The sequence below is a fragment of the Rhopalosiphum padi genome, chromosome 1 (assembly GCF_020882245.1).
Source record: "Rhopalosiphum padi isolate XX-2018 chromosome 1, ASM2088224v1, whole genome shotgun sequence".
In the NCBI taxonomy this organism is placed as follows: domain Eukaryota; kingdom Metazoa; phylum Arthropoda; class Insecta; order Hemiptera; family Aphididae; genus Rhopalosiphum; species Rhopalosiphum padi.
In genome coordinates, this window is record NC_083597.1 from 61021414 (window position 1) to 61047597 (window position 26184).

Here is a 26184-nt window from a genome sequence, read left to right on the forward strand (position 1 = left end):
CACCTCATTCGCCTGGTGTTTCTCAAATTTTTTTTTACACTTTTTACATCGTGTATATCTGTCCCGTAGCGGTCCTCGCACATATTATTATATATATTGTATTTACACACATATACAAATAAAAAGGTCAATGTTCCTATATTGTTTACACTGCGCCAAACACATTCGCTTTTCATATATTAGTTTTTTTGGTATACTTGATAAAGGCGAGATAGGGTACTGGACATATGCAGTATAGGCAATATAACGCGCGGGTCTCAGAGGATTTTACCGTGAAAAGCAATATCATACGCATACACAAAATACCTATACTACACATGTATATAAAACGACTGGAGTATCTGGTTTTTTCCTTCAATTCTTTCACCCCGTTTCATATAACACCGCGTTGGTTACACACGTATATGAGCATTTTTTTTTGATTTTTTTTTTTTACCTCTCGGACCGATACATTTTTTTTATACATACATATTATAAATAAACAGGATAATTCACCAAACATACTAAACTCATTATTTTTCTTTAACAATTAATTTATACAAATTTTGATTTTACGATTTTTTAAACAAAAAAAAGCTACGCTTATTTTCAAAAACTTTCGAATCGTTAATGCCATTTAAGGGGTATTCTAGTAAATGGTTGTGTCGATATATATTTATTTATTTTTAACACAAATCAGACTTGTTTACTGTACATCTTAAAATAGATTTTTTCATTTTGATGTATGTATATAAAATTATATTCAAAATTTCGTATTAGTCATTTCTGGATTATATAATTTTAAATAATATTTAATTAGTTTTTATTTAGTTTTAGAAGATATTTGATGATTTAAAAATTGTAGCTATTTACTAGGTTATTTATTAATATTTTACAATTGTAAAAATTTACCGAGATAATTCATTATTAAGAATTAACTTTTTTTTTTTTATAATTGATTAACATAAAAATACTTATTACAATTTTCAAAAACGAAAAATCTGTTGAACAATTACTCACAGTAATAAAGGTTGGTTCTCATTTAAAATAAAAAGTTTTTATTATCACATAAGAGTACGGGACACTTTAAATAGTATAAGAAATTAAGTACTTAAACATAATATGTTTTTCAAGAATCAAGTATACTCGTATTTAAGAATTCCAAAAAACAGATTTTGAATAAATGCATTATTATAGAAAAAAAGAAACGATCATATTTGATTGAATCACTCTGTATAATATACAACATTACACATGAATAACAAACCACCAATTATTACAGGGAACCAGCAGTAAACGATCTGTAACAACGCTGAGAGGAGGTACTCTCGGATACGCAGAAATCGTAGCCGTTAAGGTGAACTATTTCGATATAGGTTTTTTTAAATACTTTTTTTTATTTTGGTGTTTTTTGTAGATAGACTTCTATATAATATGTTTGTATTATTATTGTTATTAGTATTATTCTATTGTCATATCTTTTTCATCTTATATGCTGCCAGTAGTATAGACTTTATAATATAGGTGTTTAATCTGCACTTATTGTATTATCATTCATTGTGTGCGCGTGTGCGAAAATTTTATATTATTATTGTTATTTATATCTTTTTGAAACTTTTTTCTTTTCTTTTTTTTTTTGCGGTATTTTAGCTTTTTAGAAAACCAGTGGTTTGGAAAAAAGACGATAACATATTTTTATTATAGTATATAGAGAGCAAAGAAACGAAATCTCACGATGTATGCAAAAATGTAATTTTTCAAACAACAACAAAATAACATTGTAAATGCTATATAGCTATTCTTTATCAAAACATTCGGAGCGAGTATATTATATTACATCCTTGTAACTGAATTTAATTTAATAGTACTTTCAAGTTTCAGTATTCCCGTTTCGTGTGATAGCCGGAAGTAATTTTTTTTCCACACAAGTCCCACGATTCCCCTGTGATACAGCAGCTGAGTCGGACGTTTGATATTAGGTACCTATACGATATGCGTTTAAACAACACGCTCAACATACGCGAATATTGTCGAGTGTCGTATGTTGACGAAGTATCTGTTTCCGGACAAAATAGTACACGGTACAATATTACTCGCGTCCTACGCGTATAATATATATTTTATGCACTCGTTATACGAGTTTTTGTCTTTCGGTCAGTTCGTGCCCGTAGATATATAGCTATATCGTTTATGTCTTGTAAATATTATTGTCATTGCATTCGTCTCGACACGTTATTGCCAAGACTTCCTCGAAAATCTCGTATCTACGCCGAAACGTGTTCATCACAATAGTCATATAATATTCGTTTTGGTTTTACTCAACGTCTCGGCATCATACATGCACGTTAAAAAAAAAACAATACTGTCGATTTGTACATTTACGACGTTTCTATACGCGCGTTCGGGATGTTATATTATCGTTGTCGTCATCAAGCCGCGTGTAAAACGATTTAATACAACGCCTTGAAAGCCTTTTATTTTATTATTTTACTGCGTTCGGCAAACGATTAGGAGGTTTATAATAATGATAATATATACATCCCGACTGTGCGTATAACCACTTTTCCTTTTATTTATTTATTTTATATATTTTTTCTCCGTGTCCTCTTGTCTTTCTTTCTCTTTCTCTCTTGTTGTTAGGTCCATTTTATTTTTATTTTGCATGAAATGCTTTGTTTTTTTATTTACGGTAGTTGGTGGCTGGTTGGTTTATAGGGTCTACAAGAGCGTGGACATAACATATCGGCGGAAAGCATAGTCATGGTTAAAGTGAGTACAAATACATATAGCGTGCATGTTCGTATTCAGCCACAATTGTATGTTTTTTTTATTATTAAATTATTCTGTCACACTGGTCAGTGGCACTACCTACGTAATTATGATAGTTTGATTTTTTTAATGTAATAATAAATATATGAAAGCAGACTGTTCGCAAAGTTAAATTAATTTAATACGTTAATCTTATTTGCAGACACTCTGCGTGTTAAGGGACGTGGACTACATTTGTAAAAAATAATTTAATCAAAATAACTTACGAAAAAAAAAAACCAATAAATTAATATGAAACCATATTCATACACGATCATTGAGTTTTTATTTTCATAATCTTTCCTGGGATTTAAATATTCGCACAGTTCATATTACCTACTACCAACTCGTTATAACGACGGGTTTACTACAGCAGCAGGTAGTAGTCGGTATATATATTTTTATAATACACTGACAAATCGTTTCCGGTCTATTATTTTCATCGATTTATACGTTCGATTTCGTGTGATCGGATATTTTTTATTTTTTTTTTATTTATATACACTTACAAATCTGGTCCCCTACCCTATTACCCACCCAATCAATGGTCGATTGTCCGATCGCTTTATTTGTGTGCATAACGCAACTTGATTTTAGGGTGAACCGGGAGAGCCAGGACCGCCAGGACCAACTGGGGCACGAGGACCCGAAGGAGCAATGGGGGTAAGTTGAATGAATCCGTTATTATTATTATTGATATACAATGGGAAATTTGAATATTATTATCGGAATAAGCGTGAGCGATAATGTGATGTACTATATTATATTATTATACGCGAACTGATACTGGTATCAACGACACGGTTTAGCGGCTCTTTAGTCTGCAGGTGATTGGGGTAGAAGGGGCTGGTGTTGGTTGTGAGGTGACGGACTTACACACAGCCGACATCTGTTCATAAAACCATATGGTCAGTTTTAAAAAAATTTACTTTTTAAAATACGAGTCTTTGTTGTTGCTAAATATATTATATACTTATACATTGACATAAATGTATGTTCGTCCATTTATTATACAAACCCTTTGTAAAAAATAAACTCAAGGTCGGCTTAACTCATTTACTGTGGTATATATGCGAACCCTCTTATGAAAAAAAAAAACGAGGTTGGTTACTAAATATAATAATGAACGATACATTTTATTATTATACATTTGTCCATGACGTACCTATATATATATATGTGTACTACTATTTCCAAACAGATACCACGAACGCTGATTTCGGCGGGTTTTCATGAAAAACACATGATAAAATTAGTTGTTTACGATATTTTTACAAATTTTGTAAACTATGCGTATCAAGCATTTAATTTTTGTTCCAAAAAACAAACTTGCAAAATAGATTTAAATTTTAAATCAATGCGTAAATACCATACTAGCAATAGTCTTTTGTTGATTGTTATCCGGATTGACTCATTTGTTTTGGAGTTGATTAAAATAAAATCGTTTACCATAAAAATTGATAACTCAATAAGTCGTTCACTGCTTATAATTAAATTCACACAAGGAAAGTAACTAACGTTTTTGTATTTTAAAATCGTTTTATTTTTTTTACCAATGTCAAATAATTAACTAAACTTTTATTAGCTAATCAATACTTGGAACGCCGTAATAATAAGCTTCATTCAAAGTTATTTTTTACGATTAGGTTTATATTACTTTTTTTAACAAATTTATGAAAATATACAATCTGTAAAGGTAATTTTATAATAAGGATATGTGATGCAAGGCATATATATATTATTTTTGTACATGAAAGATCTGATTTGAAGAAACTATCAAACAGTTACACTTGTTGTCAATAACGATAATGTATATAATTATATTTATTTGAAATTGAAATCAAAAAGCAACGTGGTTAATTTTACACGCAAACTGCATAATGTATACCATGTTGATTTTAACTAAGGTTAGGTTTGCATATAGCCCGATATAAGTACCTACATAAACTATAAATTACTAATAATACGCACTACCCTAAAACGCGGTAGGTACTAACGTTTTAATTTATAAATGGATATGATTCGGTGAGGTTTTATCATTAATTTTCCGCTGGTTAATATTAGTGTATCTATTATACTCGACAACTCAACGCATAGACGACACGCGTCAACGATTGTGTAAATAAATAAATACAAAATATGTTTCGTGTATAGTTGCAGTGTATTATAATATATATCTATATGAAAAAAATGTTAATTTATTCTTACTAATTACAGGTGGAAGGTAAACAAGGACCACCCGGCGCTCCAGGATTGGTAAGTACCTCGGTATAATATGTATTGTGTTTCCATATGCATATACCTAAACATATACACACACACAGCACCGTAATACGATACTATTATGAAATTAAATTATATTCGTATAACAGGTATACACCTATATGTTTTATATAGAACCCGTTCATTTTACGAGTCTACTTATAAAGCCAAAAATCAAATCATGTCAAACACACACACATAGACAAGCGCTTGCTTATTTAGAGTATTATCACTATTTATTCATATTATGCTCTTTTTGTACTTACGTATAAGTTTTCGAGCATAGTATAATACGATACTCTATTGCGGGATATTATACAAGTAATTTCATATTATGTTCAAAATTGTTCGATCTTGCGGAATGAATTACGGCGTTATTGATACGATATTATTTGACTCCACCCACGCTATAGATTACTGATTGGCCTTATAGGACTATGAACTATTATATTGTGTTAACGATTTTATTTTTGTTACTCAATCATATCAATATTTTTTGCAACTATTTTACCCCTGATATTATATTATAATAATATATTGTTATATTATTTTTTATATCACTTTTGTGTTGAAACCATTTTGATTTATAATTCCCATTTGTTGTTACTCTCAGTGATATTATTTCTTTCCACAAACGATCTATCGATTTGCATGTTATGAAAGCTAGAAAACAAGTTACAACTTGCAGTTGTTGATACCGTGCAGATGCGTACTTTTAAATAACACTTACGTCACGAACGTTGCCATCATGTCACAGTTTCATTATACGATTGATTGCAAAGTAATATATTGAATTTCGACGTGTTTTCGATTTTTCTTCTCTGTATAATATATTTGTGCGAGTGTAATAAATATACGCGACGAGGTGGCGAAGTGTTTAAGTGTCATGCACGAACATTGATGATCGCGGTGCAAGTGCAATGCGTAACATCCACAGGCCTACTGGCGGGGAAATATACAGAAAAAGCAGAGAAATAGCAGAAAAAGGTTAGAGCTTGTGTGACGTTCGTCTTTCATATATTGTATATGTATGTAACAAGCACGTCGCAAGAAAGATGGAAAAAGTATATGTATACAAAGAGTTACAAATATATATATAATATTATAATATGTATGTGTGTAAGTACCGCGATCCAAGCGAGAGAATATTATAACGTGGAGGGAGCGTTGGTGAGTTTGAGATCTGTAGTTGATGATATGGTGGAGGAGTAGAAGGGAAACACAAGAAAATATTTACTCAGTTGTGGTTTATGGGTGGACAAGCACAGAAGGGGTGGAAAATAGGGGGTTGTGTTATAATAGTCGTCGTGCAAAATATCACATAAATATACTCCCTTAGTCTATAAATATTATACTGCAGAGAGTTGGTTACGCGTGCCTCTCGTTCACACAGTTCGGATACAGTGGACAACGATGTAATAACAAAACCAAACATACATCCTATATAACGATATCTGCGTAGTATTGCGAACAGGTATAAAATATAATACAAATTTCCTTCGCAGTTACACCAACATACAAAAATATAATAATTATTATATTACGTCACATATATAAATATATGTCATATATGCGTGTGTGTAAATAATTACATAGTTATATAGTTAAATATACCAAGAGTTCACGTGGTTATATATATACTATAGCTGTAGTATTTTATTTTCTAATTTTTAATTTTTATGGATCATAATATTGTTATGAACACATATTCTATGTATACCTTATGTCTAAAGAAATTTGTTTTTTTTTGTTTAATGATTAATATAGGTTGGACCAAAGGGCGACCGAGGAGAACAAGGGCTGCAGGTAAAGTTTCTATTATATATTTATTTTTTATCATATTGACCGGGTTGATTATTAATTTATAAATAATTTATTTTAATATTTCACTAATGAAAATAAATCGCTGCAATGGTATATAGAAAATTAAAAACAAATACGTTAAAAATGGAAAAAATTATTTGTGTTTGAAAGTTTCAAGATTTTAATCATAATATACCTATATATCACATCACTTATTTCATAATCAAAAATTCTTTTAGAAACATGTATTTTATTATTATATATTTATTATACTTTAATTAATAATTTCATACACACACGTCACACATACACACATTTTAACTATGTCAGTTATGTCATTTATGTCAATATAATATTATACATAATATATACTGATATAGTTTTCATAAAAAGATAAGTACAGTCGTGTCAATTATTAATATATATTATATAGACTGGTTTTATAATATTACTGGACATATTATTAACATGTGTAGAGAAATTAATAGTTATTTTTTCCTGTGGTATAGTCAGGTCTTGCATTTAAATTAATAAAAGTGCCTTATGTATAAATATAAATATAAACGATAAACAACATTGATAAATACAATGTAATAAAATAAGTATTAAAAACTGAAAGGGAGACAACTCAGTAACAGAACCTCAGAAAACCATAATTGAATTAAACTTTTAAATTAATTAAAAGTCTTCTGTCTCTTGAAAAATGTATTTAACGATAGCGGTGGATGTTTTGAGGTTAATAGAAGCAAGTCATGTTATCAATGAGATGGTTGGAGACTGATAATCGTTTGATAACTTTGAGTGGATATTTTTACAGTGGTTTTTTAACGTTCATTGACTGTTTATATTTTTAAATCACAGTGAAGTGCAGCGTTTGTCATGTACGATGTACCATAGTTTATCTGTAATAGTGTAAAAAACTAAAAAGTCTTAAGGCTATGAATTGAAAAGATTTTACAGGACAGACGTTCATTGGTTTTCCGGGCGTTATCTGATCGCGTCTCATTTCGCAACCTTTTATATCTTTTTAGTGTTTCGATAGCGTCTCTAAATCAAGTAAATTAAAAAAATATAGATAGCGTGTTCATTATTTGTACTGGGTCGGGGTTAACATATTTAGCCTATGTGGCATGCCGATCTATTTAAACACCCGATCATTTATAATGTAATTATTTAATACATATTTAAATTGTCTATTTTCCGGAACTGTTTATAACTATAATTTTGTTTAATAATTGTCGATATACTAATAACAAATTTATATTGTAATTCAACAACTGCCCGCCAGAATAAATAAATAAACACCTTAATAATGCAGAACAAATTACTCAAAACGAAAAAAGTTTATTGATTAACATATTATAAACAATTTAAAAAATAAAATTACATTCTGATTATAGTATTTTAAAATTATTTCACTTGAAACTTTTTCATTATAAAATAAATATGCATCTTGACCAAATGACACAACTATTATTTAATATTTTAATTGTAATGGTTTAATTATTATTACTATTTTTTAATAACAATGATAAAGACATTTGTTTATTAGTTCAATTCCATACTTAACTGATTTGTGTTAATACGTACAAATTCTTTAATTATTAAATGTTCGACTGATTGTACCCATAGATATTATGTGCAATTAATTTTTCCTATTTTATATCATTATTATTGCATTTAAATACTTGTTTTAATTTAATGCTTACATACTTTAAAATAAGGTTTAATATAAAAAAATAAAAAATAGAAAATAAATTGTGTACCTGTCTTTGGGACGCAATCGATAGCCTTCGGACTTTGTATGGCCCATATTGGGATCCCATAAAACCATACTGGCCTGAAGATTAATTTGTAAATAAGTGTTTTACTTTTGAATATTGTTTGATGAAGCCAATGGGGATGAAGTAAATTGCTAATATAAGAGTTTAGTTGTTTACGGTTTTGCTTAATCTGACTTTACCTATAATTAATATTCTTCTAAGTAGTACCTATTTTGGTAGGTATTTTTCCGATGATTGTAATGTAATAATGTTATTTGGTTTTAATGAAGTTTAAGTTTATTGTTAATCATAAGGTGGTTTTATTTTTTCAGGGCACACCTGGTTTACCCGGACCAATCGGTGAAAAGGGTCTTAGAGGCGACAAGGGTGATCGAGGATTGACGACGACGTTAAAAGGCGATCAATTCCCAACAGGCATCATTGAGGGTCCACCAGGACCACCGGGACCACCTGGTAACGAAATAGTTGTCGATAATATTTACTTAGACACCTCGACGATACATTATTATCCTAGTCTACATGTTGTTAACATATTGTAGTAGTGTTTTGTTTTGACTTTTTATCCTTAGCGACTAAGCATAATATTACAAATTGTTTTGACGTATTCACGGAATAATACTCAAAGTGTGATTCCCGGGTGCTCTACTGAACTTTCAACTATGTTTACAATATTTAATTATAAGTATCTATAAGAAAAAAATAGTTAATTAATACAATATTATCTATATTATTTATTCGGAACAAGTTTTCAAAAGAATGACTACCGGGAACACACTTTATTCTGTAAATATAATATTTTACGTGTTATCGTTTTTATGTCGTTTGCCATTAGAGTATTATATATTATATAATACAGTATGTACAATGTATAATATACGTTATTCGTTTGCTGTTTATCAGACATGTAGCAATATTGAATAGCTACGGTGTCATAGTCAGCGTGCGGATAATATTTTATAACTTAAATGGATAAATGGATGGTAGAATATATTTTATACTTTTAGTCATAGCGTAATGATGATCACACATGTGTTATGTTTGTTGCTTGTAATTTTCAAGGTCCGGTCGGTTTGCGTGGCGAAAAAGGCGATCTGGGCCCCGTGGGGCCACCGGGACCCCCCGGCGAAAAGGGTCGAGGGAAGAGAGGAAAAAGGGTAAAGGAATTTAAAAAAAAAACAGACATGATTTACACATTTATATTATATGATATTGATTTACACTCTATAGCCCGAACTTACATTGGACCCGTGTCGTTCACGCACATAACAGCGGCGGCCGACATGCATGCACCGATGACGCATATAATGTCACAATGCAAATTTTATGAATGTGTACTTGTTTGCACGTTTCCGCGTGATTCTCATTGTTATACATTTTGCGGGTTGAAGGGTGTGAGGGTGTTACTAGGCGGCGATCAATGTTTCTGTGCAAAATATCGATATTTTCCGCAAGGAGATGTCGCCGGTGCATGCAAATAGCTAAACATATTAGGAGGGAGGGGTGGAAAAATAAAATCCAATTCGGATTCTTGAGCTGTAGGGCCAGTGATCGTTAACCGCCGTATTTGTATAATATTGCGTTGTACCATCCGCAACAACGAATTCAATATTTATATTCTATTCGGCATACTATATATGCATAGGACAGTATTTTACCCGTCTTATAAACCGAATTCAAATACTATTTATACACAGATTGATTCACCAATCATGATCACTTCAATTTTAACATTTGATTGTGCATTCATTTATTACATAACAGTTGATATTTTTAAGTATAAGTATATTTACATTACTTTACATAGGTACTTTCAAAAATATAAGTTTTTGTATGCAACTTAAGCAGCATCTGCTTACACACATATTATTATTTGTATATAGTGAACATTCCTTTTTCACTGTAAATTATTATTGATACAGTTATGTTTTTATAAATTCTAATATCTAAATTAAATTTTTAACAAGTAGTTTATGGACTATAAAACATTATGCAATAAATAAAAGGATAATTAGGTTGTAATAATAATAATAATAGGTTTTAACCACACGTCCACACGAGTATCTACACGACACTCCCAAAACATCTATAAGTTCATGAATTAATCAAAACTATTCTCGTAAATCGAACATGTAATAAATAATAATATAATATATTATTGTGAATTGCACCAATAATTATTATTTATTACTATATATTGTACGATATCACGCAGTTATATTGTAACTATCGTCGTGATAATCATCATCACGGCGTTTATATTAATGCGTGCGAATTAAACATAAGCATCGTGCTGACGTAGGCTACGAGAAACGTTTGTGCAACTATAATTTTGAAACCCTGTGCATGTTTATATAGTACATACATACACACAGACATGTGCGTGTGTGTACGGGGGCGGATATCAGTAAGTGGAAAGACGATGGGGTTGAAACTTCCTTCTTAAATACTATTTCAAAGACACTTTTTTAGTATATGAGTTAATTTATAAAATTATGTAACAATTTTAGTGTTTCATATTACTTCCTCAATATTCATAATCATCACTAATCATCAATAAGAATAAAAATAAATTAAATAATGGTAGAAATGTCTGTGTCTTATTAATTAAAGCATTATTGTATAGATGGAATTTTGAACCTTCTGGTCCTATACAATTCTACCATACTGTGTCTATGCATCTAGATTAATTGATATGTGTGTGAATATTTATTGTAAATCTGCATATTTTGTGTGTAGCTCACACATATTTTTTTTATCTTTAGATCCGCTCCCGCGTGTGTATGTATGAAGCAAGTTGTGTAGTCAGTAGTGTATCCGCCTGCGTATCTATTATATGTAGTATATAGCGATTTTTTTTTTTGCACGTGGTAGAAGATTACGTACTTACAATATTATACCTGTTTTTAAATCTGTACGTGATGTGTTATATATATTCTATTTTATGATTTTTTATTTTTTCTCTGTGTACACTATTTATTACTACGTAATGAATGTTTTTGTATTATATGTATAGATCGATAAAAATTGTGTGTTGTTCACATATTATCGTCTTCCAGCTCCGCGTTACTTTATTTTATTATTATTACTACTACTATCGTACCTACTGTGTATAATAATAATATACCTAGATTTTATAATATTATGATATCGCTTAACGGTTTGTCGTTGAACTGTGTCAAATGGTTTTTTGTTTTTTGTTTTCTATAATCACCCGCTATTCTCCAGGATTACCAGGTCACAACGGCACGGACGGTATCTCGGAACCAGGTTTACCGGGACCCCAAGGACCTCCCGGTCTGCCAGTAAGTATATCATACACACAATTCGCATACATCCGCTTGCCTGCGCGATAATACCTACATGATTTTAATAAAGTCTTCCGCGAATGAAACTCGTATAATTGCCTAGGCGCGCGGTGCTGTCACTAGAGCGAAAATACAGAACAGTTCGCTCGACTGCGTCGCGATATAATAATACAATAAGAGTATATTATAATATTTAATATTATTAAACTCGTTGCGATTACAGTAATTCACTCCTTCGACGCTTTTCATTCTCACGCACGTTTTAATCGCCGCTTTGACCCTGCGCGCACTTATAGCCAGATGATTAGATATATATATATATACCAACCTGAATCGCCTCAAAATTGGTATAAAAATTCGGTTGCCAGCAGTTGTATTGTATTATAATTGTATATAAAATAAATCATCGCTCATTAGTTATATCAAACTGTCTATGTGCTGTGCATAAATTGATAATGACGAGTAAAATGATTACTACATTTACATTTACAATTAATACATCTATATATTATTATAATACGCATCTGACTTGGGTTGGATATAACGCCAGTCTAGTCGTTTCGACGGGATATCAAATAGTGGTCGATTTAAAAATAACACATTCCTAGTCGTTTTGCCTTATTATAATAAACAATTGGAACGCTCGCAAATATATTTTATTTTGTTCGACGGTTTTTTAACGAACGACTTTAGCTGCGCAGATATTGTAGTGATATCGCACGACTCGTTATGTGTTCTAAATGTTCTGTTAAAACACTATTGCTACAAAACTATTATTGAATCTCGTGTGTTGCCGCGATGATGTCGATCTATGAATACGAGCATTATTGCAGCGTTCGTGATTTATAGGTATTAACAATAATTTATCCATCGTGTGTTATTTTAACACGAAATACACTATTGTTCAACACGAAATTCGATAGTATATTTTCATACTTGCTATAGGTACAATTTTATTGCCAAAAATCGTCGTATTCGAAGACGTGCGTTTATAATGTAATATTATAATGATAATACCTCTGTATTGTACATACGCTCGAATCCAGAATTTGTTGTATTGAACGCTGTCCACTATCAAATTTGATTATTAAATACAAATTATTGTTATTTGTAGGGCACGTCAGGTCCTAAAGGTGAAAAAGGAGATTATGGAGACATTGGACCTCCTGGTTTGATGGGACCTCCTGGCTTACCAGGTCCCCCTGTAAGTATATATTTTAGCAATAAATATTTATTATCACAGTGTAGTAAGGTCCACATATAATATTATTATATTGACGTTGTAAGAACTAAGAAGTACTGATTATAAAATGACTCTCTCGATTTTTATTACTTTTAATTAACACTACTGATATAAATATAATAATATATTTGGTACCTATGTATCAAATTATAACTCTAGTGAGCGTTTATAATCTGTAACTTATATACCTATAATACAATCCTATCGTATTTCATAGCATCTAACAAAATGGAAAGCTATTGTTATTGAAAGCTTGCAATTCCAAATATTTACCGATCTTATAATAGCTAGTATATTTTTCAATAGAGACTAAAATATACATTAACATTTGAACAATATTCGTGAAGAAACAAAAAAAAAAACAATAGTTTTTTATGTGCAAAGATCTAATTATTATTATAAATTTGTTAAAATATGATGACTTGCACATGTGCTTGTTGAAATTCGTGTATTAGAAAATGTACAATATGCCATAGATCAAATAAAATTCAAATCTTGATTTTGTGATGCACAGTATATAAATAATAATTAAAATTGAATACAAAATTACAATAGTATTTTTTTAGATTTGTTTTAACGATGAAAAACAGAATTGTGTGGAATGTACCACATATAGTATAAATAAATACAATCATTCTGTTCCATTTTTTTAATAAGAGTATTATAATGTAAATTATTTAACAGGGATATCCAGGCCAAAAGGGTGACAAAGGTGACAAAGGCGAGTCGGTAAGTATTTCAATACTTTTAATAATATAATCTTCTAATCAATATACTAATTATTGGTGGTTATGCGTAAATATTTTATTTTCATAAATGGTTTTCTGGGCATAATTTTATTTAGATTTGCTGCGTGCCACAATTAAAATAATGGAATTGAATGTTTTAGTTTTATATTTAACGTTTTGTTTTTTTTTTCAGAAATACAACAACAAAAAGATCAGAAGACGACAAGTGAGTGATTATTTTACTCTTTATTTTACAATGTATTTATTTTCTCTTAAGCGTTTTAAGAAACGTCCGTTCTTGTCTTTATATATTATTATGTGCATTGTGCATATAATGTATGTTCGTAAACGATATTTTTTCCACACGATACAGGGGGATAGGGGTGTACTTTTCGCGTCCAAACTTTGCTCATAACTTTCCGAGAGCGAGACGCGCGTGACTTTTTTTCTTCCGCGTGTTTATAGTTTCCATCCTGTGACATTTTTTTGGCAACGTTTGTGCACATATTTCGAACAAACTGTGTTGTACGCGTGAAGTGAAAAATTATGAGTTTTGTCCGTAGGCGTTAACCACTAACATGTTTTCCGTTCACTAAGTTTGATCTGCTTTCAAAACTAATTAAAAAACTTATCACGATCATCTAATGGCTTTTGGTAGTTGTTAAAAAAAGTATTTATTTTCAGTTTTCTATAAGACAATAATAATAAAAAAAAAAAAAAATTTTTTTCGGAATATAATATTTTATGTAATTAAAAAAATAATCGATTTTAATAACTGATTTTTCCATAAACAGATTATAATAAGATAATTTTTGAAAAACATTTAATATTTCAATTTTATCGACTCCGCGTGTATTAACATACATAATTTATTATATTATCAAACGCGAGTGATAAAATAAATACAGCATCGCCCGACACGCTTTCCGATGAATTCAGAGACTAATCCTGTTTTAGCATGCACATAAAATTATATATACATTAGACACAATTATTTATAAACTCAGAGTAGCCGCCATATGTACTTTTAAAATGTAAAAAACTCGATTTATAATGATATATTAAAATAAAATTTCGTAACACTTGACCTTTTATAAGACATGCACTCGGTCTTTATGACCAATGACATTTATGACACTCGACTTTATACGATACTTGTGACTGCATAAAACTCGTCGGTTCCTATGTGACCTACACATATCTCTGCACGTGTACGTAAGTTTGACTGAAAATTCGCTTTAGTCCAATCGAGTCAGACACTATTTTTTACAACAGCCCGATTAAAAAATAGGAATTTTAGGGAGTTTAAAATTGATATATGTGCTCTATTTTTTTATTAGGCCAAGTGAAATTATTTTTCACAATGACGTATTAAAATAAATTAATTGGTTATCGTTTTTTTAAAAAATTAAAAATTTATAATGTTTATTATTTTTGTTTACATATTTTAAATTGTTACATGAAATTTTATTGATTAGCTTCTATCACTTCCTAACCGCACTACACAATATGACGTCGTGTAAGTGTAATTCATTTTGTTTTACCTTTTTTTAAATTTCAATTGTTATTGTAACTTTGGTATGAACTATTATTACAAGTGACACTAACCTAAATATACGACGATACTTGTCTGGATTTGAAGTGTCTCTTTAGGATCACAACAATTGAGAATTATAGTGTCGCGTTTTTTTATTATTAGGTACCATCGTATTAAGCTATCTCCTCTGCTCCGTCTCATTCTCGTAGGTCTCTTTGTTTGATGAAAATAATCTATATTCCATCTCCAAGCTCGTGGAAACACGGTTCGTTTATTTTATTTTTTAATTTTCGAAATCGACCCTTGTAAAACCATCACTTTGTGTTCGAATCTCGGAAACGCAATTGGAGATACCTATAATAGTATGCATAAAACATGTGACATTTTGAATTTACTTTTTTCAGTTCCAAGGCGACGGCGCTTTTGAAACGATTAATGAACCTGTAAGTACCATGTTGTTTTTAAGCATTTATTTTTATTTTTAATTAAATTCTAAATTCGTAAGCATTAATGTAATTTTTCTTTAATCCAAATAGCAATTAGTGGGACCACCCGGACCACCTGGCCCGGCTGGATTGCAAGGTATGTTCACATAGGTACATTTTGTATGACTTGACAAAGGTACTAATTCAATGTTTTTTTTTTGTTGTTGTAAATAGGTCCTCCTGGTATTAAAGGTGAACGAGGCAAAGACGGCGACAAAGGCGAAATAGTGAGTTATATCAGTTTTTAAGTGTAAAATTATGCTGTTGTAACGATTTATTTATCGTAGTCGTGCGTACGTTTATTAGTGTAATAAATGATGAATATAATAAATTATACATTTTAAGTAAAGTAAACTTTCGATCAATATAGAATATGATATCTATTTTCACACGTAGCATATGACGTGTTGTAGACACTTTAAACTTTGCAATTAATTATAACCACTGTAAATAGTACAATATTTTAGGAACTTATTATATTATTATTAAATGAAAGTATGAAACTATATAAACAATCGTATAATATAGGTGCTTAAATCAATATAATAATTAACACCTAGTTAAGATAAAATGTGTATTTTAATTTGAAATAACGTTTAACAGAGAGTTGAATGAAAAATTCGATTAGTGTTATAAGTGTTATATATATTACATGAGAACGTAATATACCCATGGCGCTTAAATTATGTTTCCAATAACAGGTAATTGGCTGACAGCTGACAGGTTATTCGGAAAAAGAAAATTAAACCTTTAGTTTTCTTCCCAACCGGATATTAAAATGTCAGGGACAAATTGATTCAATGTTTACTGTTTAGTTACCTAATCTAAATTCTTTGTCAGATATTGACCGAGCCGAACGGACTTTTATAATATACCTATAATGCCATGCACGCAATACAGTGTAGTATAGTGACTATAATATAATAATATTATTGTAAGTGGAGTACCTAAATCGCGTTTATTAATTAAACAATTATTGTTTATTATGTATAGGATCCTATTTGCCAAAAATGCAAGAAGTTTTTTAAAAAAAAGCCTAATTGTTAAAGGTACTCTTCCGAAGAAATATTAAAAAATACATTAACGACGCATGTACATCGTTCTGAAAAGAATAAATGTTTCCATATAAAATACGACTGATCGGAGTAAATAATAATACTACCTATTATTGTCTTTAGAACGCGAGACACATTTATACTGTTTTATTTCTACGAATGATGCCCGTCGTATAATATATCAATATAATATGTGATTCGAATTACTTAATTTATCTTCTAGCGTGTAATAATATTATACTACTGTAGTCATCGCATGTTATCGATACATTTTTTATTATTTACATTTTTGTTTTTAAGGATTTGCATCAAATGTACAGTGGTTTAAATCTTTGAAAAATTAAAAAGTTCATAGTTGGTAATATGTAGTATGTTGTACATTATTCATGTCAGGACGTTTAACGAATTTCACGCGTGTACAGAGCAAATAAATTGCCATAAATATTTCCGAACGTCTATAAGTTCTATATAATATAATTTTATTTTATTTCATAACGATTTGTTCGAAATAATAGTGCGTGTGATTTTTTTTTTTAAATATGATAAATCTAAAACCTTAAGTACACCTTACATGATATTATAAAATATTAACACATACGACATACCTACAAAAAAAATATGATAAAACTGAGGTATACTTAATATCTTATATTATTAAAAAAAAAAAATCGTCCTAATATTACTATACCTATATAAACACACATACAAATCGCTCATACGGGTGTTATAATGTGTATATTATGTATACGTGTGCACGCGTATTAAAGCTAATGTGTATAATCCGTTATTTTATAATATATATGTACGGAATTTCATATACGTTAACGCTTTAATACCTAAGTCCTATGGACTATAGTTTATACTTATTATACTTATAGTGTTTGTAATATTTAAACATTAGTTATGTACAGCTTGCGTCTAAAAAAAAAAAAAAATCGGAAACCCTCTCTATTTGTGTAATGTTTTACAATTAGTAACATTTAATATTAATATTTATGAATGGCAATGTCTTTAATCACCGCAAACATAGGTAAATATTGGTTATACGAATAAGGATTAAGTACACCGGTTATTTCAAATAAAAAATAAATTACATTAGATAACAAAAATGATTATACATCGATTGCACTAAACGATTTTTAAACTTCTAACAAAAGTTATTATTTTACACACAAAAAAAACATTAAAAGTATTAATATATTCATATTATGGATCTGTGAGTTATCTAATCAATAATTTCTTATAATATTATATATATATATATTATATTTTATATAATATTTTCGGCTATAAAAAATTATGTTTGGACAAATATTTTTCCTAAACAATTATTTGTAGTGTTGTTCTATTATTCTATATTTATCATGTGCGTGTTTATATTATGTTACCTGAGTTTAGTTGTAATCTTTAAAAAAAAAAAAACTTACGAAGTGCAGTTTATGTACACTTTTTTAGTGTATCGAAAATGCATTTGCGCAATGCAATACAGATAACAGATAGTACTTTACATCTGGTACAATTGACCAACGCCAAGTATATATAATATATTATGTGGACTGTGGTCGGTGAGGTACGTGGTAGGTACATAATAATATAATATTGTGCAACGTCGACGTGCACAATCGACAACGAAGATCGACGAGGCAAGGAGGGGGAGCGTCGTCCGGTATTATTCCACTCACGATTCGCGGAGGGCTAACTTATTCTGCGATTGCATATTTTTACCGTCCGATTTCCCAACGGCCAAACGTCGCGGTGATAATAATATAGTTTCGGACACACGCGCATTGCTGCAGTAATAGTGCACAGCTTCCTGGTCGACGAAAAATCGATAGCTACGATAATAATGTGTATTTTAATCTCGCAACGTTCAGCCAGAATAAAGGTACCTATGGTGTACTTAGAATACCCATCATAAAAAAATATATATACAACGCAATACGCCGTTTTTATGACCGTCAAGCAACTATCCACGTCACCGTCGCGGTAATCCCATCAAACGCTAAATATTTAAGGCGATTATTGCATCGCGAAATGAGCAACTCAATTATATCACTTGGCGTTGCGAGAATATTACATTTGCGAAACCGTTATAAATTTGTTATTACTTTTTATTTTATGTCTGTAAATATTATGTAGATATTGTATGTATACAACAATTTATAGTGACACAAATTTATGTAGGTAATATTATAATAAATAAAGTAATCAGTAGTATTGATATATAATATGTATTCAATATAGTTTATTGAAATCTCTACGATTTACTTATAATTATTAATTATTATATAGCTGCAACAGTCGATAAAATGTAAATTAATATTTAAATACACGCAAAAGCAATAATAATTATAAAATAATATTAATAATTTATAAACAATAGTATAATATTTTTAAATTTTACATTAATTTAATGTAGTATAGTTACTTTGGTTATAATAATAAAGGTAAAACATTGAGAAATGAAAATTGAAATGTGACAATATTATTATGGGTATTGTACTACAAAGAACGAACTTGTGTTTATTTATTTTTAATATAAGTTGTAAATTCATATGTTAAATTATTGATTATTGATTTATTAAAGTTTTTGTCACAACTTCAAATAATTGAATAGTAAATATTGTTATTCAGTTATTATTTAATTTATAACAATTGTAAGTAGATAGTGATAAGTTAGAATGATTACCTACTGCCTACTGGATACTGCTTAGTAACAATAGTATTGATGGAGCGTTTACCTAAACTTTATGAATGCTAATCTGCAAGTATTTAGTATAGAGATAACCTATTCATTGTGTACCTATCATTTACTTATCATCTACCACTATGACAAGAACGAACAAATAGTTTAAAAGGAATGTTTAATACGATTCGCATATTATTATGTAATATTAAATATTTCTGTCATCGTTTTGGGTCGACTAGACCTTTTGAAAACGGAACTCATTAATTTACGTTTCACGTCTAGTTTTGATATTATTGCACCACACTCGTTTATTATAAACTGTACCTATTAACCAGTCGATCACACCATTTAACCGTTCAACAAATTTACATTGCAATATTACATGTTTACGACAGTTATTTTAAAGTGGTTAGTGGGTATGATACATACGGCATGATAATATTATGTATAAGCAACAAGTTAGAAGACGGTTGATCATCACGATAAAAGATTTGTATTAGAACTTAATATTCTTATAGAACTGTAGTGTAGACGTCTGTTTGAAACACATTATTTTAAATTTTACGGCGTCTTAAACACAAATTAGTATGAATAAATAATATAATATTATTCAAATGTTAGTTTTGCTTTTAGTTTTAAATTTATGATTTGTTAATAATTAGAGAATCGTTAAGTTATTTATGTTATATGACACAACAAGAATTAATTAAGAATTTTAGATTTTTATTCAAACATAAAAAAGGTTCTATAAAGGTATTATTATTTCAAGTTCATGTTGTATTACATCTTTGTATATTTTAATCATATAACGTTGTTCATAATAACATAAGCTACTTGAAACAAAATAAAGATAACACTTTTAAACAACGCCGATCTGTGGTAATAATAAAATATCAAAACGTACCCTTTGAAATAACTATTGGAAAACAATACAATCGTACACGGCAATCATTTTAATCGTTTCAAATTTTTCTAGGGTGAAAAAGGATCCAAAGGCGATCCCGGCCCGATGGGTTTACCCGTAAGTATATCGTACCGCAGCTGTTGTCGAGCCAATCGCAGCTCCACTACAATGTCATTATTATTATGCGCAGTATACTAAAATCGAATTTATTCTGTTTATTTTATTGTCACATAGGGCCCGATGGGACCCAGAGGAGATTCAGTCCAGGGAAAGACCGGCCCGACGGTAAGAAATCCGTTATAAATATAATAATTCATCTACATAATAATATTATAATACGAGTTAAGTGGTTATATTATATTAGTTGCTGATATACATATAAACTCGTTTATCATATTTTTTTAGTAATTAACATTAAACCTTAACATCTCTGAAGTATATAAAAAATAAATGCTTTTTCTACAGGTTTAAGGCAGTATTACTTCTTAGACGCGTTCAAAAACACTAACATCCGTCTTATAAATTAAACTACTTTTTAGACTAACTATATATACACTTATATTATTATTTTTCAAATCCTTTATTATATAGAATAATAATATATATCACCATTAGAGTTTTAACTAACAATTTTTTTTTTAAATATTTATAGTCATACGCTATACCCACCTATATTTCTTAATGTTATAAATAATAATTAATACGTCTTGTAGTTATATCTCGTCGTCCCACCATCATATTTATTATACTAACAAGCGAAATATAATATTAATATAATTTAAGCCGCGATATGTATTTATGATTTTCGTTTTTTTTTTTTTAAATTTATAATTAATTTATAAAAAGATTTGGCAAAGACGTGTAAATATTTGTTTTTCGTCAAAAACAAGTTAAACCTCTGTAAATGATAAAATAATATTATTATATTCATTTTTTTTTATAAACGTGACATTATTATAATTTACGAAACAGGTCGTAATAAGTAACTGAATGTATTTTTTTCGCCAAAAATGTTTTTATAAGTTTTTTTTTTTTTTGTATATAGGTACCTAATGTCCAAAATCCACCTAAATGGCAGTGGGGCTAAAACAATACATCACATAATAAACACACATACACAAATTTAAAAACAAATTCGTAATTTTTCGATTTTAATAATAACTTATAATTTTTTAAGTTTTATGTTAAACTAAAACGATTTTACAAAACAATGTTTTTTTCCGGACGCCATGGAGAGTGGAAAATGGTGAGATGAAAAGATGATAAAAATAATAATCAAACCAAAAATCTATTTATATTAAGTATTAAAATTTTCTTAAGTTATCACATTAGTCCCATATCGATCATTTATATTAAAAAATAATATTGACATTATCATGTATACGACACACGTGGTTTAAGACAAAGGCATTGCACCGGCAAGTAATGATTTCGGTCAGTTTCGCCAATTGATTTGTTAAATGTGTCGATCGCGTCACGGCAGTGGGTTTACTCGATTTACCTAACCACAACCTACCCGTCCACTATTCATGCCAAAGTTTTTCTCCCTTAAACTTCATTTAATATCATTATATAATTATAGTAATAGACGGGCGTGTTTTTTTCCGTTAGTCCATCCTACATGTGGCGGTGTCCGGATTGTGACTTACCTATGTATTATATTCGAAAAAACATAATAATATTATCGATCGCTTAGATTTAACCGATATTATAATATTATCAGAGTTCGTAGTTTTCCGGATTCTAATGTTGTGTTATTGCGTCATTATCGCAACCGATATTGAAAAACAAAAATCTTTATGATAATTTTTTTCAGTGAAGTCCCATTACAATTTTGATAATTGTTTTTAACCCACTTTCCTCCACCACAACATAAACATTATGATTGATGTCATAATATAAATTTAAGTAATTTGTATTTTTTTTTTTATATAACCTTGTATATACAATTATAATATATTATATACATACATCATTATGTATCATATATTTTATATATATATATATATATATATATACATATAAATATATGGTATACTTACTCTTCCACGAGATGCTTTACGTAAAAAACGGAAAGTTTTTCGTTTGTACATAATTTATAAGTAATACATAACTATATAATACACTCTTAATGGTGTATTAGGGTTCAGCATACATAATATCGTCTTTTGGATGAGTATTAAAATAAAATTAAGGTGAACAATATTATTAATGTATACCAATCTATATATATATATATATATATTGTGTAAAATATATATTATATATTCATCGATAAATTATTATTATTATTATTATTGTAAACATATTAATTTATATTATATAGCTATCTTTTATTACGGAATTTGCGTGTAAAATTACATTTTTTTTTTCATTAAAATATTTGATTCGAAATATAACGATACTATTTACGATTTAAACTACTATGTAATGTATATTATATTAAGTGTATTGTATTATGTTAAATTTTTACTTATAATAAATTTAATATTAAGTAAAAAGTCACCACTGTTATATTAATATAATGATTGTGGTATAATATTATAGTAAGTGCGTTTTCCGTATGTATGCATCGTCGAAAATGTCATGGATAATTATTGCAGGTCCGCGAGTGCACCGCAATAAAATGCACGTTGTATGTTATTTCTCTTCTTTTTATCTGTTCCTATGCAGGGCGAGTGCATTATATCGCGTGCAACTGTAGCGTGTTTGTCGGCAATATTTGGTACAATAGCTATTTTGTAACATTTGCAGCTAGAGGGATTTTAGGGTAAATTGTAAATTGAAAATTGTGTTTGCTAAATTTAAACAGAATAAGTTCCTATACATATATAGGTGTACATATTTAGTCTTCTGGCCATTATACAGTTTAGGCAATAATAGTTGAGGTCCTTCCAATATTATGTTAATATATTAATCCGTTTCATCATACATTTTAACATCAATATTTTATTCTACATTTTATCGGCAAATATTCCATCAAACGAATGTTGATTGACCTATGTAGCCTACAAAGGTATGTTTTAAAGGCAAATAAAATTGATGATAGTAATATAAATTAAATGCTTAATACAATTAATATGATCTAAAGATTATCAGTGTTTAGACATTATGTTATGTCTTAAACTAAGATTAAATAATATGTTCGGTAAAAAATGTTATAAATTGCAATAATTATTTTTCTTGTTTAAAATTGAGCTTGTGTAGGTATTATGAATATATGTTTTTTAATATAAAATAATTAGAGATAGCTATTTAAAAACGGTAATAAAAATGTTAAGCATATTATAAAAATGTCTTATCGTTTTAATTTTTATTTAATTTATAAATAATATATAATATAATTCAGATCGTAAATAAATGCATATAGGTGCTATAAGTATTATTTTTTTTTAATACAATTGAATAATTACAAAATGTTGTTTCCTTATTTTTTTATTAAAAATTATTTTAAAAATTTAAACGTTACTCCAGAGACGTACGATTCTATTCATTATTTTTTTTTTATTTTAAAGATAATATTAAAATCTAAAAATTTAGGAGTGTCCTCATAATAATATTTTAATGCGAATAACCTAGCTATGAAAGTACTAAGAACTATTTAATCATATTAAATAGATAGTTTACTAAAATCATATAGTTGGTTAGGTTAGATTTTCACAATTTTATTTATTAAAAATTAAATATAGTTCATTTAAACTCTTTAAACAAACTATATTTATTGATAAAAACAATTTTCTCGTATTGTTCTGAATAATAAGATATGAACGAATCGTGTGCTAAATTATTCAATGTTCATAACAAACTAAAAGTCAAAAATTATAATAAATTATCCAAAGTCAAAATATATACAAACGTTTAGAATAATAATTTAAATAAAATTGATTGAAAAAATAATAATATATTCAAATTGAGGGCGCGTTAATTGCCCCACTTTAAATATTAAAATATTCAAATATGTTTTCGTTTATTGAATACGATATAATATTTTAAATTATTTTATAAAATGTATACTATCTATATATTAAATAATATAATAGTTTAATAATAATTATATTTTGAGATTGACGTAGGTATGCAAAAATGAAATAGTAAAATCCTAGTGAAATAAATTACGGACGACAACGCTTTTCGAAAAATGTACGATTATTTGGCAATCTGTAGTTATAAACGGCATCCAGTAAGAACCAGAGTTGAGAGAATCGGTTATGTCGGGAAACTACAGTATGGTCAACACATCATACTATTAATATATGTTGATACATATTATATTACAATATTTCCAACAGAATTCTCGATATTCGTTAATTTCCACCCATTCATCCATTCACCTATATGAATATTTGGCTTTAAAATTTTTATATATTGTCATTTTAACGAAAAACTGATTTGTCGAATGCTGCATGCGTGCCTGTGGGGTGAGTACCTAATTAACCGTTTTTTTTGTGATTTATTTTTTTCTACCTTCGTTCATCACTAACCACTATTTGCAAAATCTATCCGTATCCCAAATGAGTATACGTGTTAATAAGGCTTTGGTTTTTGTTATTTTAGGGTCCTCCAGGACTGGACGGGATGAAGGTAATTATTATAATACATCAATTTAAATACTTAAAATATATCACACGCATAATACCCCCATCGGTTGGGCCGTTGTCATATTATATAATGTTGTTATTATGTTTTTACCGAACATTATATTAATATTATATTTTAAAACTATATGTTACACCTTATACCTATTATTGTTCTGTCTCTCTATCGCTTTATCACCTATATTTCTAGGGTGGTCAAGGGGAGCCTGGTACCAAAGGGGAACGCGGAGATCCTGGCCTGCCTGTATGTATGTCGCACAATATACGCATAAACGTATATTCTATATGATAATATATTGTGTACATATTAATAATAATATGTATCCGTGTTTTAATATCTATATGTTTGGTTTTTAATAACTAACGCGTTTTTTGTAAGGAGAAAAAATACTTCCAGTTGTTTCTGTTCTGTTTTAGGGTACGGATGGCATTCCTGGTGGTGAGGTATAACATTTAAACTAAACAATAATTATATATTTTGCTTCTATATATTATAGCGTTAATAAACTCCTAGCAGAAACCGTTTAAAACAACCAGAGAAAGTGTGATTGGCTTGTTCGTTTTTATAATTTATTATTTTCATTGTAAACATATTTAACAACAAATAATTTTCCTCTTTGTGTTAGATTTTCAATACTAAGCTTACAACATAAAATCTATTAATGTATTATGTGTTCTGTGTAGATCAGTTAATTCTTGAGTTTTGAGACACTTGAAGAAATTATAATTTTTTTAAATTATTGATATTAAATATTGTATAAATAACTAATATTATGATGCAGTATTACCTAGTGAGTTGTGCAAGGCAGTACCTATAGGTTCAAGGTCCCCCTCAAATTGTTTCGTGTTATATTATGTGGTTGTAAAATAACTTATATAATATTATAATAAAATTAGAACACAATTTTTTAGCTTAAAACCACTCCCGAAATGAATTACCAGTTACGGTCTTGGAGTAATGACTTGGAAAATATGATAAGATATGAGATTTTTTAACGTGAGATATT

General features: G+C 29.0%; 1 protein-coding gene across 19 annotated transcripts in view; it reads left to right on the forward strand.

Moving 5' to 3' along the window:
* Nucleotides 1-26184, forward strand: part of LOC132917793 (collagen alpha chain CG42342) — a 103150-nt gene that overhangs the window by 69514 nt on the left and 7452 nt on the right. For 5 of the 19 annotated variants that reach the window (XM_060978692.1, XM_060978695.1, XM_060978699.1 and 2 more), the window contains 17 exons: nucleotides 1262-1336; nucleotides 3385-3450; nucleotides 5005-5043; nucleotides 6817-6855; nucleotides 8948-9089; nucleotides 11862-11938; nucleotides 13056-13145; nucleotides 13869-13913; nucleotides 14106-14138; nucleotides 15854-15892; nucleotides 15986-16031; nucleotides 16109-16161; nucleotides 20655-20699; nucleotides 20817-20867; nucleotides 25137-25163; nucleotides 25368-25421; nucleotides 25595-25621. In XM_060978692.1, coding sequence (XP_060834675.1) covers nucleotides 1262-1336; nucleotides 3385-3450; nucleotides 5005-5043; nucleotides 6817-6855; nucleotides 8948-9089; nucleotides 11862-11938; nucleotides 13056-13145; nucleotides 13869-13913; nucleotides 14106-14138; nucleotides 15854-15892; nucleotides 15986-16031; nucleotides 16109-16161; nucleotides 20655-20699; nucleotides 20817-20867; nucleotides 25137-25163; nucleotides 25368-25421; nucleotides 25595-25621 — 948 coding nt within the window. Of the gene's footprint in view, nucleotides 1-1261; nucleotides 1337-2694; nucleotides 2749-3384; nucleotides 3451-5004; nucleotides 5044-6816; nucleotides 6856-8947; nucleotides 9090-11861; nucleotides 11939-13055; nucleotides 13146-13868; nucleotides 13914-14105; nucleotides 14139-15853; nucleotides 15893-15985; nucleotides 16032-16108; nucleotides 16162-20654; nucleotides 20700-20816; nucleotides 20868-25136; nucleotides 25164-25367; nucleotides 25422-25594; nucleotides 25622-26184 lie in introns of all 19 variants that reach the window. The other 14 variants (XM_060978693.1, XM_060978697.1, XM_060978704.1 and 11 more) reach the window with 6 other exon arrangements.